The 14,847-nt window shown below is 35.2% G+C and overlaps 1 protein-coding gene across 3 annotated transcripts in view; it reads right to left on the bottom strand.

The window, feature by feature from the left end:
* The window catches only part of grid2 (glutamate receptor, ionotropic, delta 2), a 419,113-nt gene that overhangs the window by 140,752 nt on the left and 263,514 nt on the right, over positions 1-14,847 (bottom strand). For all 3 annotated transcript variants that reach the window (XM_017413845.3, XM_017413844.3, XM_017413843.3), the window contains exons 5-7: positions 12,596-12,649; positions 4,533-4,706; positions 1,422-1,583 (exon numbers count right to left, since the gene is read on the bottom strand). In XM_017413845.3, coding sequence (XP_017269334.1) covers positions 1,422-1,583; positions 4,533-4,706; positions 12,596-12,649 — 390 coding nt within the window. The remainder of the gene's footprint in view (positions 1-1,421; positions 1,584-4,532; positions 4,707-12,595; positions 12,650-14,847) is intronic.

The raw sequence follows: 14,847 nt of genomic DNA, 5'->3' as shown, positions 1-14,847 counted from the left end.
TAGTGGCAGGTTTTGGAGTTATGTCTGCAATAACTCTCTCTGAACTGCACAATCTCAGGGGATGGTGACAGCTGACCTGAATGGAGAGCATTTTAGATGCTGGATAAATAGTTGCAATTATCCAGCTAAATATGTAATGGAGTCTAAATATTTTTGTTGAACTGGATTTGGCACAAGAGTGGCTAAGTAATCCACATTTTATTATAATTTTTATAACATTTTTTAACTTGTTTTTTAAAGTGAATTTCACCCAATCATGAAATCATGATCATTCAGACTCAGAAGGCTGACAGCATTCTGTAATACAATACAATACTGTTTAGACAATAAACTAGACGCAAAACATTCAGGCTACCCTAAACAGGCTACAGACTTCTCTGGTTAAGCATTCTAAGCTGTTTTAATATCTTGTGGTTATAAGCTTCTTCATATTTTAAATCAGAAAGTCTTGGCAAGAGTCCTTTTTTATGCTGTGCCCTGTTGGGTGAAGGTATGTGTGTATATTGAGGTGAGTGTGTAGAGGGGATATCAATGTGATGGATCAAGAACAAGAACAAGCCTGAAAAGCTGAAAAAAGAAGGATGCTTCTGTGATTGGCTTTCCTCTTGAATCTCTTGAAATCATAACAGAAACGAGGAAGACAAAACTGCTCTGCATCTTGAAAAAAGAACTTCAAGATGCTTCACAAAAGCTTCAAAACTTTGAAGTTTTTTTTTTTTTTTTTTTTTAGTGAGGACCACACAAAGCCTTAGTGATCTGGCTTTTTGTTCCAGTTGTAGACTTTAAAAGCAAAAAAAGAAATAAGCAGCTATATTTTCCACCGTTAGCTTGCTGTCTGTGCTGTTTGTAAATGTCTGTGCAGTGATTGTTTGCTTTGGGGTTACAAGGAAAAAAGAAAAGAAAAAAAGAAAATGTTGTGGCAGTTGTGATGAAATAGGAGATTACAATTAAACTCACAAACTTTAATAAAGCAACTGCTGGGATGCCATTACAGAACACAGCTCGGCTGCATTATTCTGCATTTCTACTTGAAACAGTCCGTCACAGCAGTGCCCTCTAGTGACAAGAAGCAGTAAAAACAACAGAACAGAACGTAAACGCAGTCAGGGACACGCCAGGAAAGAAAAAAGAAAGAAAGAGAAAAACAGGAAGTGTTTTTTTTTTTAAGTTGAAAATTTGATAAGGCTAAAAAAAATGACATGTTTAAATGGTCAAAGTGCCCCAAGAAGGTCTGCTTGGTGGAAAAGCCAAATACTTAGGTGTGTTTGCAGCTACATGTAACTTTATTTGTGTGTGTGTGTGTTTGTTCAGGTGGATGAGCCAGAGCGACCAAGTGTGCATTATGTTTGCATGCTTGACTGAAAACCTTCTCCAAAGACTGACGACAAGAGAGTGTGTACATCTCTTTAGATATTGTCTACCTTTTTGACAGTTTCCAGCATGCTCTTCCCTCCTTGCCAAGGTTTGGAGTTCTTCCTGATGCAGCTCAGACTGGCCATGCTGTGCCATTTTCTGTCCTCCAGCTTCCTGTGGAAGGTATTGGCCAGCAGCAAAACAGTATCATAGATGTAGCGGTTGGTGATCTAAAGAGAAGTTAGAAAAAAAGAACAGAAAAAATGAACTATGACAAAAAAAACTCAGTGAGGGATTTGGATTGTGTGATTTATAACCAAATGTGTGTCCAAACCTAAACTTTGAGTGGGTCTGTTTTTGTTTCTAAAAACCACAATCATATACGCCATCTCTGACAGACATTTATACATTTTGTGTCCAAGAATATCCTTTTATAAACATCCAGAACCCAACAAGACAAGAAAAAAAAGAGCACTGCCGGCAAAAGAGTGTAGCATTTAATGTACCAACACATGTTTATACACAGGTACAAGAAATTACATTTTAAAAGGGTTTGCATTTGTTATAGTCTTTTTTTTCAATTTTGTTACCTCTCAAGTTTTTTTCTTTTCTTTTAGTTTAATTTTTGACTGTGTGTGTTTACAAAGTTGGGGGAAAAAATGAAGAAAAACAAAGAAACATAACAGATTTAATTTGGAAAACTTTGAACACTGAAATGCTACTAAAATTGAACAGCTTTACTGCTTTACTTGCAGACCATTCCATCTGTATTGATTTAAACAAAAATGAAAGCAAATATTTCTCCTTCTCGGCTGTGACTGTTTTGTTTCTATAAATCAGCAGAGCATAGTATGTTTTATTTTTTGCTGTGCTTTTCTGTTTAAAGAAATTTTACATGCTTTCTATACAGGCACTAAAAATCTACACACACACACACCTCTACACATGCAGATACAAAAGAAAAGCTTTAGGAACGACATTCATTAAAATGCATCGATAGGTCCTTGACACCAACAAGTAAGAAAGAGAGGGAGAGAAGTGAAACGAGGAGAGTCTATTCAGTCTGTAATTGATCGTTGTGTGATCTACCAAGCCTCTTGTTTCCATGTTAATGAGAAGAGAGTAAATAGATCGACTACACTAGTTGCTTTTCTGCACACAAACAAACAAATGTAGATCATGTGTATTCATTCACAAAAAAACCAAAAAAATCCCAGCTACAAAATATTTGGAAGTTTAAAAGAAAACATGAGCTATAATCTCAAAAACAGCCCATTTTACATATCAAACAGGTGGTTCTCTGTCACTAGTTTTGTGTACACAAACACACACACACACCCTACAACTAAAAGGAAAGATTTTGTTTTTTTACATTTTTTAAACAATGTCAAGATTCTTTGAAACCTCTTCGAAATATGAAAGGAAAAGAGTTTAATTTATTTTCTGGCTAACAGATGAACTTAAGATATTTGATGTAAATGCTGTGTTTACGTCATGTTTACTTAGCATTACTTCTTTTGTTTATAACTTTGAAAAGCATACCACCTTGTTTAAACAAAAATGAGGCAACTGAGTGGAGATAAGCAACATTTTCTGTTTCTCTAACATAAAAATAGAAATAAAAAAAATCATAAAATATACAATGTTCTGTTTTACTGTCAGCCTGTTTGATTCTTTCTCTCAATCATTCCAAGGGGTTGCAGTTTTTTCTTCTTTGGATAATTTTTCTGCTTTCTATCTGTGTCTATCATAGAGTGATTGTCTGATGCTTTTTCCCTGAAAATTAAAGTGAAAATCCTCTGCTTCAAGGGGAGTTGGAGTTCAGTAACCCAAACAAGCATAGTGTGTGTTAGTGTGTGTATGTGCGCATGTGTGTGTGTGGTCAGCCTGAGTTGATGTGCTTCATTGCAGTGTGAAATTGGTCTTCTGGTCCACTCTCTGACAGTTGAGCTGATCTGCAACCTTAGTGTGTCTCTCTTTTTCATTTCCTCTTTTTTTTCTTTTTTTTCTACCATCCTTTATTTATTTATTTAATTATTTATTTTACAAATTAATCACAAGCTACACAGAAGCATATATACTTAGTCCATCAACATTTACATGCATAGAACATGTTTCAAATATAACAGCACTGCGGTTCTTCAAAAGAGTTTGACCTTGAATGAAATGATTAACACTTAAATGAACAAATACACAGAACATGGATGTCCATAACCTGAGCAGCAGAATGAATTAAAATAATGTCCCTCTACTCTACCAAGATGCGCTGAAAGTGCACCATTATTGATGATTACCTTTAAGACCGCCTTGATTTATATTTAAACTTTATGGTTTAATTCATGTACATCATTTAATACAAGGGCTTTTTATTAACCTTGTATGTATATATTACCTCATAACATTAAATAAAACACATAAAAATGAAATGTGTAAGATTTAACCATACATTGTGACTCTTGTCTGTTAACGGATTGTAGTTGGTTAAACCATATAAGTATTTTAGAGCCCTAAACAAAGACAACAAACCTTATTTGTACCACAAATTAATTTTGTGAGTGATTTATGGCCTTTTCCCACATGTCCAAAACAATTCAAACATTTACCTTAGTTTTTTTATATTATTTTTGTCAATTCAACCTACTGCTTTATTTATCTGTGATTCCTTTATTTCTTTTGTCAAAAAATGTACTGTACATTGCACCTGTGTCAAAACTGAAATGACAGCGAGGTGTTTTTCTGGATTGTGCGGTGTATATTTCAGTCGTCTATAAATATAGTCAACATCATAATTATGTTATAAATAAAGTTTCTGTTGTGTGAGAGTACTAAATATTTAAATTTACATAATAAAAACACAAGGACACATTTTAAGAACTGATTTTGCAATTTTATCTACAGCTGGAACCTTTATTTTCATGTTATCTTAATCAAATAGAAAATAGTATTCTGCATGTGTTGCTCAAACAGATGTGTGTGGTGTATGTCAGTCTTTCTCTGTCTTTAGCAGACTGGTTATCAAGCAGGAGTGAACTGTTATCTTCAAGTCACCCTGCATCCTTTGGGAGGCTTTAATCTTTAGGCTCTCACTGGCCTGTCCATTTACCAAAAAATATGAGTATCTTTACAAGCTTTGAACTTTCTGCTCATCATGACTCTGGATAAATGACAAACCAACCCACCTCGAGCTGCTGAGCCTTAGGACTTTTAGGGTCACAGAGGGAAGTGTTGATCCTGTGGTTGTGTTTGACACAGCGCTGAGTCGTATTCTGGGGCATTGGGAACATCTGGCGTACCAAAGTCAGCCGGCCGATTGACTTCATGACTAACTCCTGCAAGTCATAGTCTGAGATCTCCTGTAATGATAGAAAGAGGAGTGAAAAATTAGGAAGAAAATGATATAACATAGAAATGAGCATTTCATATATTGTTATTATAAAAAGGGAGGGAAATTTCTGAATTATACATAAAATCATTTTTGTTATGGTACATGCACATTTAGGAAGAAGGTGAAAAAACTGACACTTGTAAGTGTCTAAGTAAGTGCATGTAAATGCTATGTGCACACATGTTTGCCTGTACTCTGGATGTCCTTGCAAAACCTTGGGGGAGGAATTATTGCTAATTTTAGCCCTTGGACACAATGCCTCCCTCCTGCTCTCCATTCATGGATCTCCATCCATCCTTCGTGCAGAGGGTCATATGATGACGAGATGAGAAGTGACATTTATCGTCCCTGGTGGAGGTAACATCGTCACCAAGGAAAGCAGCCTTTGCTTTCGTTGTATATGTCTGCAGTGATTCTGTGGTTTTTATGTGTGCTTGTGTGCACATGCCGGTTTGTTACACTATGTGTCTTTATGAGATTGTTTTAAAGCCCTCCAATCAAGCAAAGCCTTTCTGATGCTGTTTCATTTGCACATGGCAGCACACTTGACAGGATAGATTGGACTTTGAATTGCAGACTCTGCTTATACATAAACAAACCATCACACACCCTTCATATTAGTGAGGGGTAATATTATAGGTATCACACCTCATTGACTAATCTCAGTGAAGGTAATTAACATTCATTAGGAATTGGGAGTCATCATGAGATGATCAATGATGATGATAGTTTTTATTTATTTATTTATTTTTACAGGGATTGCTGCTATAGCCTGTGTGAACTGCACTAATTAGGCTGATCTATAGCCTTTACTCTATTAACCTTTAGTCTGTTTGCACAAATACTCTTCTGTAAACAAACTGCTACTGTAGATGATCCATTTCACATGCCTCAGTGACCAGTTTTTACACTTCTTTTGCTGTCAAATAATATTTGATTTTCTTAAAACACTGACAACTCTGAACGCACAACTGCTTGAACATTTTATTAAAAAGATAACAAGGAAGGGATATGTGCTTTGAAGAAACTGAAATAATTTAAGATACTTTTCCTTGAGCTCTTTGTTCAGTGAAAACCCTCTAAACAGTATAAATAAAAAATCGATGAGTTGCATTTTGGGGTTAAAAAAATGAAAATAAAAAAAAAAAAAAAAATCAAAGAGTTGCCAACATAAAAGTCCTAAAGAGAATCTAACAAGCTCGCCCCCCACCCCTCCTCAAAAAAAAAGTCAAAAAAAAAAAAAAAAAGCAAGACTGAGAGAAAATGCTGAAATGCTGGATTTGTGAGCCAAAAAGGAATTAAGATTCACTGCAAGCAGTCAAGGGCATGCAAAGAAAAATCGACAGGCAGAAAATGATCCAGAATGCTTCACTCAAAGAATCAAAACTCAAACAAATACACATGAAGCATTGCACTGGAACATAAACGACTTCCACCTATAAACAGAACCATAACAAGAAACTATCATTTTGAGTTTTGTCCTCAGAACACCCATCTTCCACTGTCATGTTCCATTTGCCTCTTTGTCTGCATTTCCCTGTGGGCAAACTAGACAGTCATCACCCAGTATGACTTTCAGTGCCCTCAAAGTTGTTAGCCCTTTAACAGCTAAAACAAAGTGAATGTGACACGTAGATACACTCTGAATAGCACATGCTCATGTGCAGAACACCACCACACTGGAGTCATAGGATGGGGGAGATATTCTGCAGAGTTGGCATTCACCTCGAATAATCAAATCAGTCATTCAAATCTCAGGTTTCGCTTGTCCCATTTCATCCATCTGGTCCAGATTTCAAAGGCTTCTTCATTCCTGGCATTAAACTAAAAAAAAGCTAAATACAAGATTAGGGATTTAATTTGATATACTTTGATTATACAGCATTAAACCACTGAATAGTTGTATTTAATCCAAAAAAAGTCATGGAGTGCTTTAATAGCAGCTGTTAAAATTCTTTATTCATACTCTGCACTTACTGTCACATTTGCCTGATTTCAGACAGTCTACTCAGCCCTTTAATGCTAATCAACACCTGAACAAAGGTAGCATTAATATTTATTCTCTCTTAAAAGTCCAAATTTCAAGCTAAATTCTCAATGAAAAAATCAGTTTGTTCCGAGGATGATTGAGTGGAATCCCCCTCAATGCTCCGAGTCCAACAATAACTCCATCCCCAGGATGCTCTGCAGTTTAAATTTCGAACAGCATATATTGTTTTAGATTATAAACAGGGGTCTTTGTTGTGCAGGACTTTTCTGCATTACAAATTTTAACATTATCCAGTCCTTTTATTCCCAACAAGAAGCAAATTTTCACCCTTAGTTTTTTTTTTGTTTTGGGTTTTTTTTTCCGAAAATGAAGGTCAAAAACAAAAAAATCCCTTATTCTCACTTTTTATTTCCCCCCTGCTTTGTCCCATTCTCTTTATTCCCTGAATCACTCTTTCTACCTGCTCTCCTCTTAAAAGCACTAAATCCCTATTTTTTTTTCTTGCTGTTTTAGCAGTGGATGAGAATGAAAGCAGGTTTTTAAAATTCTTTAACAGTTTTTACCCATCCTACTCCTCTGCTCAAACACTCAGCACCCACATTCTTTGTCACTTTGTTCCTTGTGAGAACACCAAACCTGCCAGTATTGGTCTCATTAAAAAAATTCAAGGTTTCACTCATTTCCCCTGCCTCCTTCTGTCCCCTTGAGCAGATTCCCACAATGGCACCCAACTTTGTTTTTTCTTTAGCTTTGATTGGTTGCTATCAACCTTTTATTTGAGAAGAAGACAAAAACACTGGACAAAAATTAAGAAGAGAAAAGCTTGGACAATCGGAGTTGTACAGAGTGGAATAGCATTCACCTTAATGAGTAACGCTTATGTTCAACTGAGGGGAGATAACATGTGTCACCAACAATAGGTGGACTAAACCTAACATGATTACAAGAAATTACAATGTGAATTTCACTGATGTACAACTTGCTGGTTGGCTGTTGTGACATCTCAGCCTTCATATAGAACTAATGAAAGCTGGGGGGAAAAGCTCTCATGAGTATGGTTCTCTTTAAGGAGCTCCCAAACTCCTATAACCTTCAGAAAGTCCTTAGAAATGTTTGGTCGAAAAAGTAGCATTTCAAAGGGTCTTGAGGGTAACAGAACTATTTCACAGCAGTCATTTGGGCTTGAAGCACTGGTGTATTTAAGAGGGCTGCAGTGAGGGAATGAGATAAGTTCTGCTTTTGTGCATGTTTCACAGAAAAGCAGCATGCACGGGCGCAGAAGCAGAATGCAGCCCTCATCAGTACACCTGATCCAGTCCCATATTTTCAGAACAACTTAACTGTATGGCTTATAAATATGTTTTTGGGGTGAAATTTAGGATCACAGCACTGGACACTCTAGCAACAGTTTCTGAATTCTTCCTCAAGATTCTATCATAAAATCCTTAGGGAAATGTGGGTGATTTTGGCAAGTTTCTATCAGTTAAAGAGAAAAATGCGAGTAGAAGTCAGTATGGCAAAATGATGAAAGAAACGTGGAACAAAATTTAATAAAAACAAATAATAAACAAACAAGCTAAGCGTAGGGCAGACAATTAATGCAAAACTGTGTTCAAAAACAATTTGATTTAGATTTCTAAACAATGCAAATACAATGTGAATGTCAGGTGAGCCAAAATTATGAAGCAAATATCAAACAGTTCAATGACAGCCATTTCACAAAACAAACAAGCCAACAAACAACTACAAGAAAAAAAACAGAGCAATGGCAGCAATCGAGCTGAGTGTCGATTCTCTTTTTGCAAGTCCTCTATTTTACTACACAAACAACTAATACCTAATGTAAGCTTTGCATCTTCAGTACATTTCTTTACCTAAAGAATGATAACCAGACATTTGCATGTTGTAGGATTTTGATGATGTTTCATTAACCTAAAGTCTACAGTATGTTATTATACTCTGTCAGTTACATTCAAAGCATTAAAATCTTTGCAATTTAAGTGACTTGTTTTCCTGAAAGGCATATATAAACTGACACAGCAACAGGGAAGAAGATCAAATATGACAAAACAGAAAATGCCCAGTCCATAGAGATGTGGATTGAGTATCTTTCAAACTAAAGAGAATGACAAAAAAGCAAGAAAAGCTGTAAGCATCTTTTATCATTATTTGTCCACATATTCCTCATTGGCTGATCCTGAGAAAAGCAAAAAAAAAACTGATGGGTGACAGAAGGATGATCAATTATAAGCTGTGAACTCTCCCTCAGTGGTGCAGTCTGACTGTTGGCTGTAGATAGAGCTGAGTTATGACAGCCATACAGTATCCTCTCATGCTTAGTAATCCATAGGGATGGAGAGCACTTTTACTCATGGAAATCTTTAGTCTCCAAAGAAAAACGTATAGAGGGACAATATTCTAAAGCAAAATATGATAACTACTCTAGTTTCACTTTGTATAGCATTTGGAATAGTGTGTTAAAAAACAAAATGATTGCAACAAACAGCCAGTCTTAATATTTTAAATGCATTCTTGAAGCTCTTGATAAAATTATCTAACCATACCATTATTTTCAAGGTTTGACCAAAATGGCTACAACTATTTTAATCTAAACCTTTGGCGTGAAAGGCAGTGGGTGATATGAATTCCTTTAAGAAATACTAGGTTCTTTTTTGTAGTCACTGAGTCAGGAATAGAGAGAAATTACTTTTTTAACAATAATGTATTATCAGGTCAAGTGTAATAGTAGTGTCATATTATAGTGAAACAATTGATAAGTGGCACAAAACCAATATTAGAAAAAAAAAAAATCATTGTGTTGATGAAAAAATACTTCAAGTCATTCTGTTGTAGTGCACTTTGTGTTTGCTGTAAAAACTTTAGACTTCCAATCTTGCAATAATGGACTAATCTTGTTTCAACCGATCAGTAAATATTTTTCCAAATAAAAGAAAAACCCACATGCACTGCATAATACACAATATATCATTTGTCCAATCACCATTTACTTTTTTAACTTTAAGTTGTTTTAAAATGTAAAAAAAAAAAAAGCCTGAGCAGCAACATACATTTCAATTTAAATTCACTTTTAATTCAAATAGGTAACCTGTCTAGTCATGATCAGAGTTTCAACAGTTATCAGTTTTATTACATCTATACTTATCTTCTACTTTGTCCCTCTTAATGTTTTACCGTGTTAAACGGAAAGCTAAAACACTGTATTTTGATATACGCAACTGGAACTAAATGTCCCAGCGAACATGTTGAACAAAGAGGCTGTACACAATGTACTCTGGTTTGCAGGAATCTAAGCAAAGAACTGGTTGCTATAACGGAGCCTAAAGAGTGGCAGACTACACAAGAAGCCTGACGGGGTGAAAAGCGCAGCTGATCTGACAGCTGGAGCTGGCAGTCAAGTATAGACAGACTTCTTTGTGAGCTCCTTGACATTGTCATCAATCAAATGAAGTGTACAAAGACATTAAGTCTGGAAAGTGCAGACCACATACATTTTCTGTTTTGAGTGAGTGATAAAGTCCCTAGACTTACGTATAAATGAACATAATAGCATGCCATCTATTTCAATTAGCAGATGGAAGAGGGTTAAGAGGAATAACTTTCTGTGTGTGAAGCCAATAACCGTTAGAGTGGTTGTTTTCCACAAATTTATCCACATTTTTTTCTTTGACAAGTCTGCCATCTTCATTGAAGTGCAGAGCCAAGGATCCTTCTCTTCCTTTATTCCCAACAGGCATTAGCGATTGGAATAAAATACAAAAACATTATTGAGGGTTTTTCTAAAGCACTTAGGGGTTGAATTCTGACAATGTTAGTACAGCCTCTCATCCATCTCAAATATGAAAAAAAAATTCCAACCCCCACATAGCAAGGCTGACATTACCATGACTGGTTGTTCCAGCAGCATTGTTGAATGTCTTGCTCAGTAAAATTTGTTTCAAACTGAAATTCTTTGCATAGCAGGGAACATAATAGGACCACTGAGCCTTGTGGCATTTAGAAGCATTTTTATAGTTACATGCTTTGACTTAAAAATAGGACACCTAGGTAAAAACGCACTAAAGCTTCTGAGTATTTTTTTAAATTGTACCAAATTAAGTTTTTCTTTCTTCCTGTATAAGCTTGGTGGCACGCACCCCTGTTGTGTTTTGCCAATTCACAGTAATGCTCAAGGCGCAGTAGTAGGCGTACAAATACAAATACAATTTTACTTGCAGACCCACACATGAAGATTTTATTTTGAGCAGAGTAAAATAGTTTTCTTATGTCAGTCTGATCAGTAAATATGAGCATGAATAAGGGAAATTGACAAGCACAAAATCTAAGTAAATGCTAATTCATGCTAAGAAGTAAAAGTACACTTATACTGTGTATATTAAAAAATAAGCAGTGTAATAAGAAAACAAACAGTGCTCCTAAAATAATAAAATATGCATATATAGAGGGCATTTGCTCATCCTGAGATTATTGTTGTTGTACCCTGTATTTTTTTTTTTAGAAAACAATATGCAAATGCTGTTTTCTGAATCAGTAGTAAGAAACAAAAACAAAAAAACAGAAAGAGCTTAATGTTTCAAGTTTCAAATTATTTTTCAGTTATAAACTCAAATTAAGTCTTAATAATCAGAATAGGAATTTAAATATGCATACATTCAAAGTTGCTAAATAAGAAAAAAAGTATAAATGTTAGATATATTTTGTTTTAAAACGTTTGCCAGCAGCATCAGTCTCTCTCTCTCTATTTTTTTTTCTGTGGTTTTAGCCACAGTTTTACTGTAATTCTCTTTAAAGATTTCTGTTTTTTTTTTCAAATTTACTGTTTGGAGTAATGCATTTTACTGGAAAACACCCAAAACATCTTTTAATGTTTTGCACCCATAATCAAAGTAATACAGCACATTTTCAAATGCACCAACTATTGTTCAAAGAATGTTATCCTAGACGCACTCTGGCTTGCCTGTAAAATTTAAAATGGACAAATTATCATGACATGATAAAACCCTTTCTTAAACCCAGTGCTCTCTTTGGCCTTTGACCTTCTTGAAATATAAAGTAAAAAATAGCACTGCTGGAAGCTCAAGGTTAGCCTGAAGGTTGTTCTAAAGCTGAGATTTTTCCTCATTTCAGTCTATTCTTCTTTAAATCTTTGTACATTTTTCCCACACAATGGTCGGGAGAAATTCTTGATAATATTAGTCTGTTTAAATGTAATTTCAAACTCTTTACTGGTTGACTTGTAGCCGAATGGTCATGACATTTCATAATAGCAGTTGCAGCAGTTGTAGCCCTACTGAAAAATCTAAATAAGAAAAAAAATAACCACATTTTTTAAAGCTTAAAAGCAAATAACCATTAGTTAATTTGTGTGACCAAAATAAAGGGATTCAAATACATTTCTTTTAATTATTTCAAGAAACTAATTTTAACTAAATAAAAGTTCATTAAAATATATGTAAAATGTGTAATTTATTCTGTATTAACTTTTTTATGAGCGCTGATTAATTTGCATTCACTGCTGTATATTTTGTAAGCTTGTGATGTTACTGTTACCTATGGTTGTGAATAATTCTAAGTCAGATTGAACCAGCTGTAGTGTCTAAGACATACTGCAGCAGAAATCACCAAAGTGTACTAAACTGTCATGGATCAAGGTGATGTCTCGTCAATGAATCTGTGTCAAAAATAGATGTTTTTTTTTAAGTTTGCCTCCCTTCAGTAAGCATCTAAGAGAATGGAGAGATAAGTATTCTGAGTCCAAACTCATAAATATTCTTAAGATAATTGAGACAAAAAGGTGAACCAAATGCACATCCAGCGCTGCATCTATAAATCATTCCCATGACACTGACCTCATTAATCAGGATCCAGTGACAATCGAAGGCAACCAGGTTGGTCTCCACCACCTGCAAACAACAAACACAAGAATCACAAAATCAAAATGAGGGAAAATATTGTGAGAAATACTTGTGCTTTAGACATAGGACAAGGCAAAGATGTTAGGACACAGATATCGTGTTTTAGTAATACTTAAAGAAGAAATGTTTTATTTGTATTCACCAGATATTTGTAACTTTGGCAACATGATTCATTATATCTTAAGTGCTAATAGAAAGTTAAAAGTACAAAAATGTACAAGGCTTAAAAACTGTGAGAAGCTTGTTATGTGAAAAAAAAGGTTTCAAAGGTTCTCAATGTATCAATCAAACAAGTTTTTAAACATGCAAATATTGCAAAGCTTATTTATCTGAGACAGAAAGTACTCACATAAACACACACACTTACACATCAACAGTACTTTTTTTTTTTTCATTTCAGACAGATTAGACGAACTTTAGAGGATAGCCACACACTCTTATTTTCTGCCCTTGATCCTGTGTCTGAATCACACACTTACAGGAAACTCGCTGCCACAAAACTGCCTGATTTTCACACAGGGATTAAGATAACAGTTTGCATGAAATAGTACTAATGCAACTTAAAAATGTATAGGTGTCAACATCTAACCAACCGTTTAATCCTGCAGCAAGGACAGTTTGCAGTTGTACTGTGTAGATAACAGAGCAACAGACAAACCTGCATGGGACTTTTATACCAATAATTATACTACCATCCGTTTTTATTATTAGATGCATCAGCATTTTTTTTATCTTGGTTCATTTTTTTCTTTGTTTTGTCTTGTGTCAATGAAAGACTGACCTAATTATTGTGAACTCAGAAGTTGACCAACAATACTTCTCAATCCTTGCATCTGAAACACAAACCTGCTCAACCCCACCTTTATACTTGTCTGCTTGTTTTCTACCCATGAATGCAAAAGAATTGGAACAGTAACTTTTATTATTATTATATGCCACATAACTCTTTGATATAGTACATTTCATTGGATTTTTTTTCCCCACCTTAAATCAAACAGATGCTGTTTACAATCTCCTCTCACGGTTTATTCTTATCATCTGTATACCTTTTCTTTTAGAACAAGACTCATTTCAGTCTTATTATCTTGCTTTTGACTTCCTTGTGTCAAAATCACTTGCTTCTGCTTCTCCTTTCATTCATCTATTATTCTTTACCCATCCCTTATTATTATTATGTTTTCCTCTTGTCCTGCCTCACCTTCTCATCCCATCATCTTGCCTTTAATTGCTCACTTCTCACTCTCAGACTACTCCGGCTTCTTTTGTGCACTCGCTCCTGCCCCCTCTCCTCCCCTCCCCTCCTAGTGTAAAAATACAGTGCCACTCGTATTTCATTAGGTATAATTGTCTTGGTGACTAGAGCACGGTGTGTCATAAAACACTTTTTAGCCGTAAACAAAAGGCAACAGCTAGAGAGGGTGGCAGAGCATAGTTAATAGTGGATTAATCTTCCAAAGTCTCCATAAAACTTCATCATTATAACATAGTGGGTGGCCATAAACCACTTTGTCTAAGAAGAACACGGTTGCAACTATGACAAGGATTCAGCCAAGAAGGAAAATGATGGAGAAGCAAAAATGTCTTTTCTCTCATATTTCATTCCTATTAGGATCTCTTTTGCCATGCATCCCTACTTTCTACCTTCTCTCTGTAAGAGATGGAGAAAAAAATAAAAATATCCCAGACATTCAGTAATTTTGGCCTCTTGCACCGTTTCTGTTTTTATTTATTGGATCATTACAGAAGATGCAGTGAAAACTAAAGAAAGGCCAACAGAAGTTTAGCTTGCTATTATTTTTCTCTCTTACTTTTTTTTTTAGTCTAATTGTCCCTTTCCAAGTTTTTTTTTTGTTGTTGTTCTCAGTGGTAGTTTGAAGGGGACCTATTATGCAAAATCCACTTTTTGCATGTTTTTGTGCTTCCATTTGGGTATCTACTGCTTCTAGAAACAGTCCAAGGACAAAAAAACAAACAAAAAAAAAACAAAACAAAAGCACACAGCTGTTTTTTGACAGAAAGTAAATGTTTTCTGGTATCTGCAAAATGACCTTTTTCTAAAACCTCTGGATTGTTGTGTCACAATCCACGTTATTTAGCAACCCCAAGCCGGGCCCAGCCCCTCACCTTATTAATTTTTTGTGATATTGAAGAAAAGCAAAGTGGTTGGACTGTTTTTGGCTTTCTGA

This window comes from Kryptolebias marmoratus, linkage group LG1, assembly GCF_001649575.2.
Source record: "Kryptolebias marmoratus isolate JLee-2015 linkage group LG1, ASM164957v2, whole genome shotgun sequence".
Lineage (NCBI taxonomy): Eukaryota > Metazoa > Chordata > Actinopteri > Cyprinodontiformes > Rivulidae > Kryptolebias > Kryptolebias marmoratus.
The sequence above is the reverse complement of the archived record's forward strand: the minus strand, read 5'-3'. Positions and strand labels throughout refer to the sequence as shown.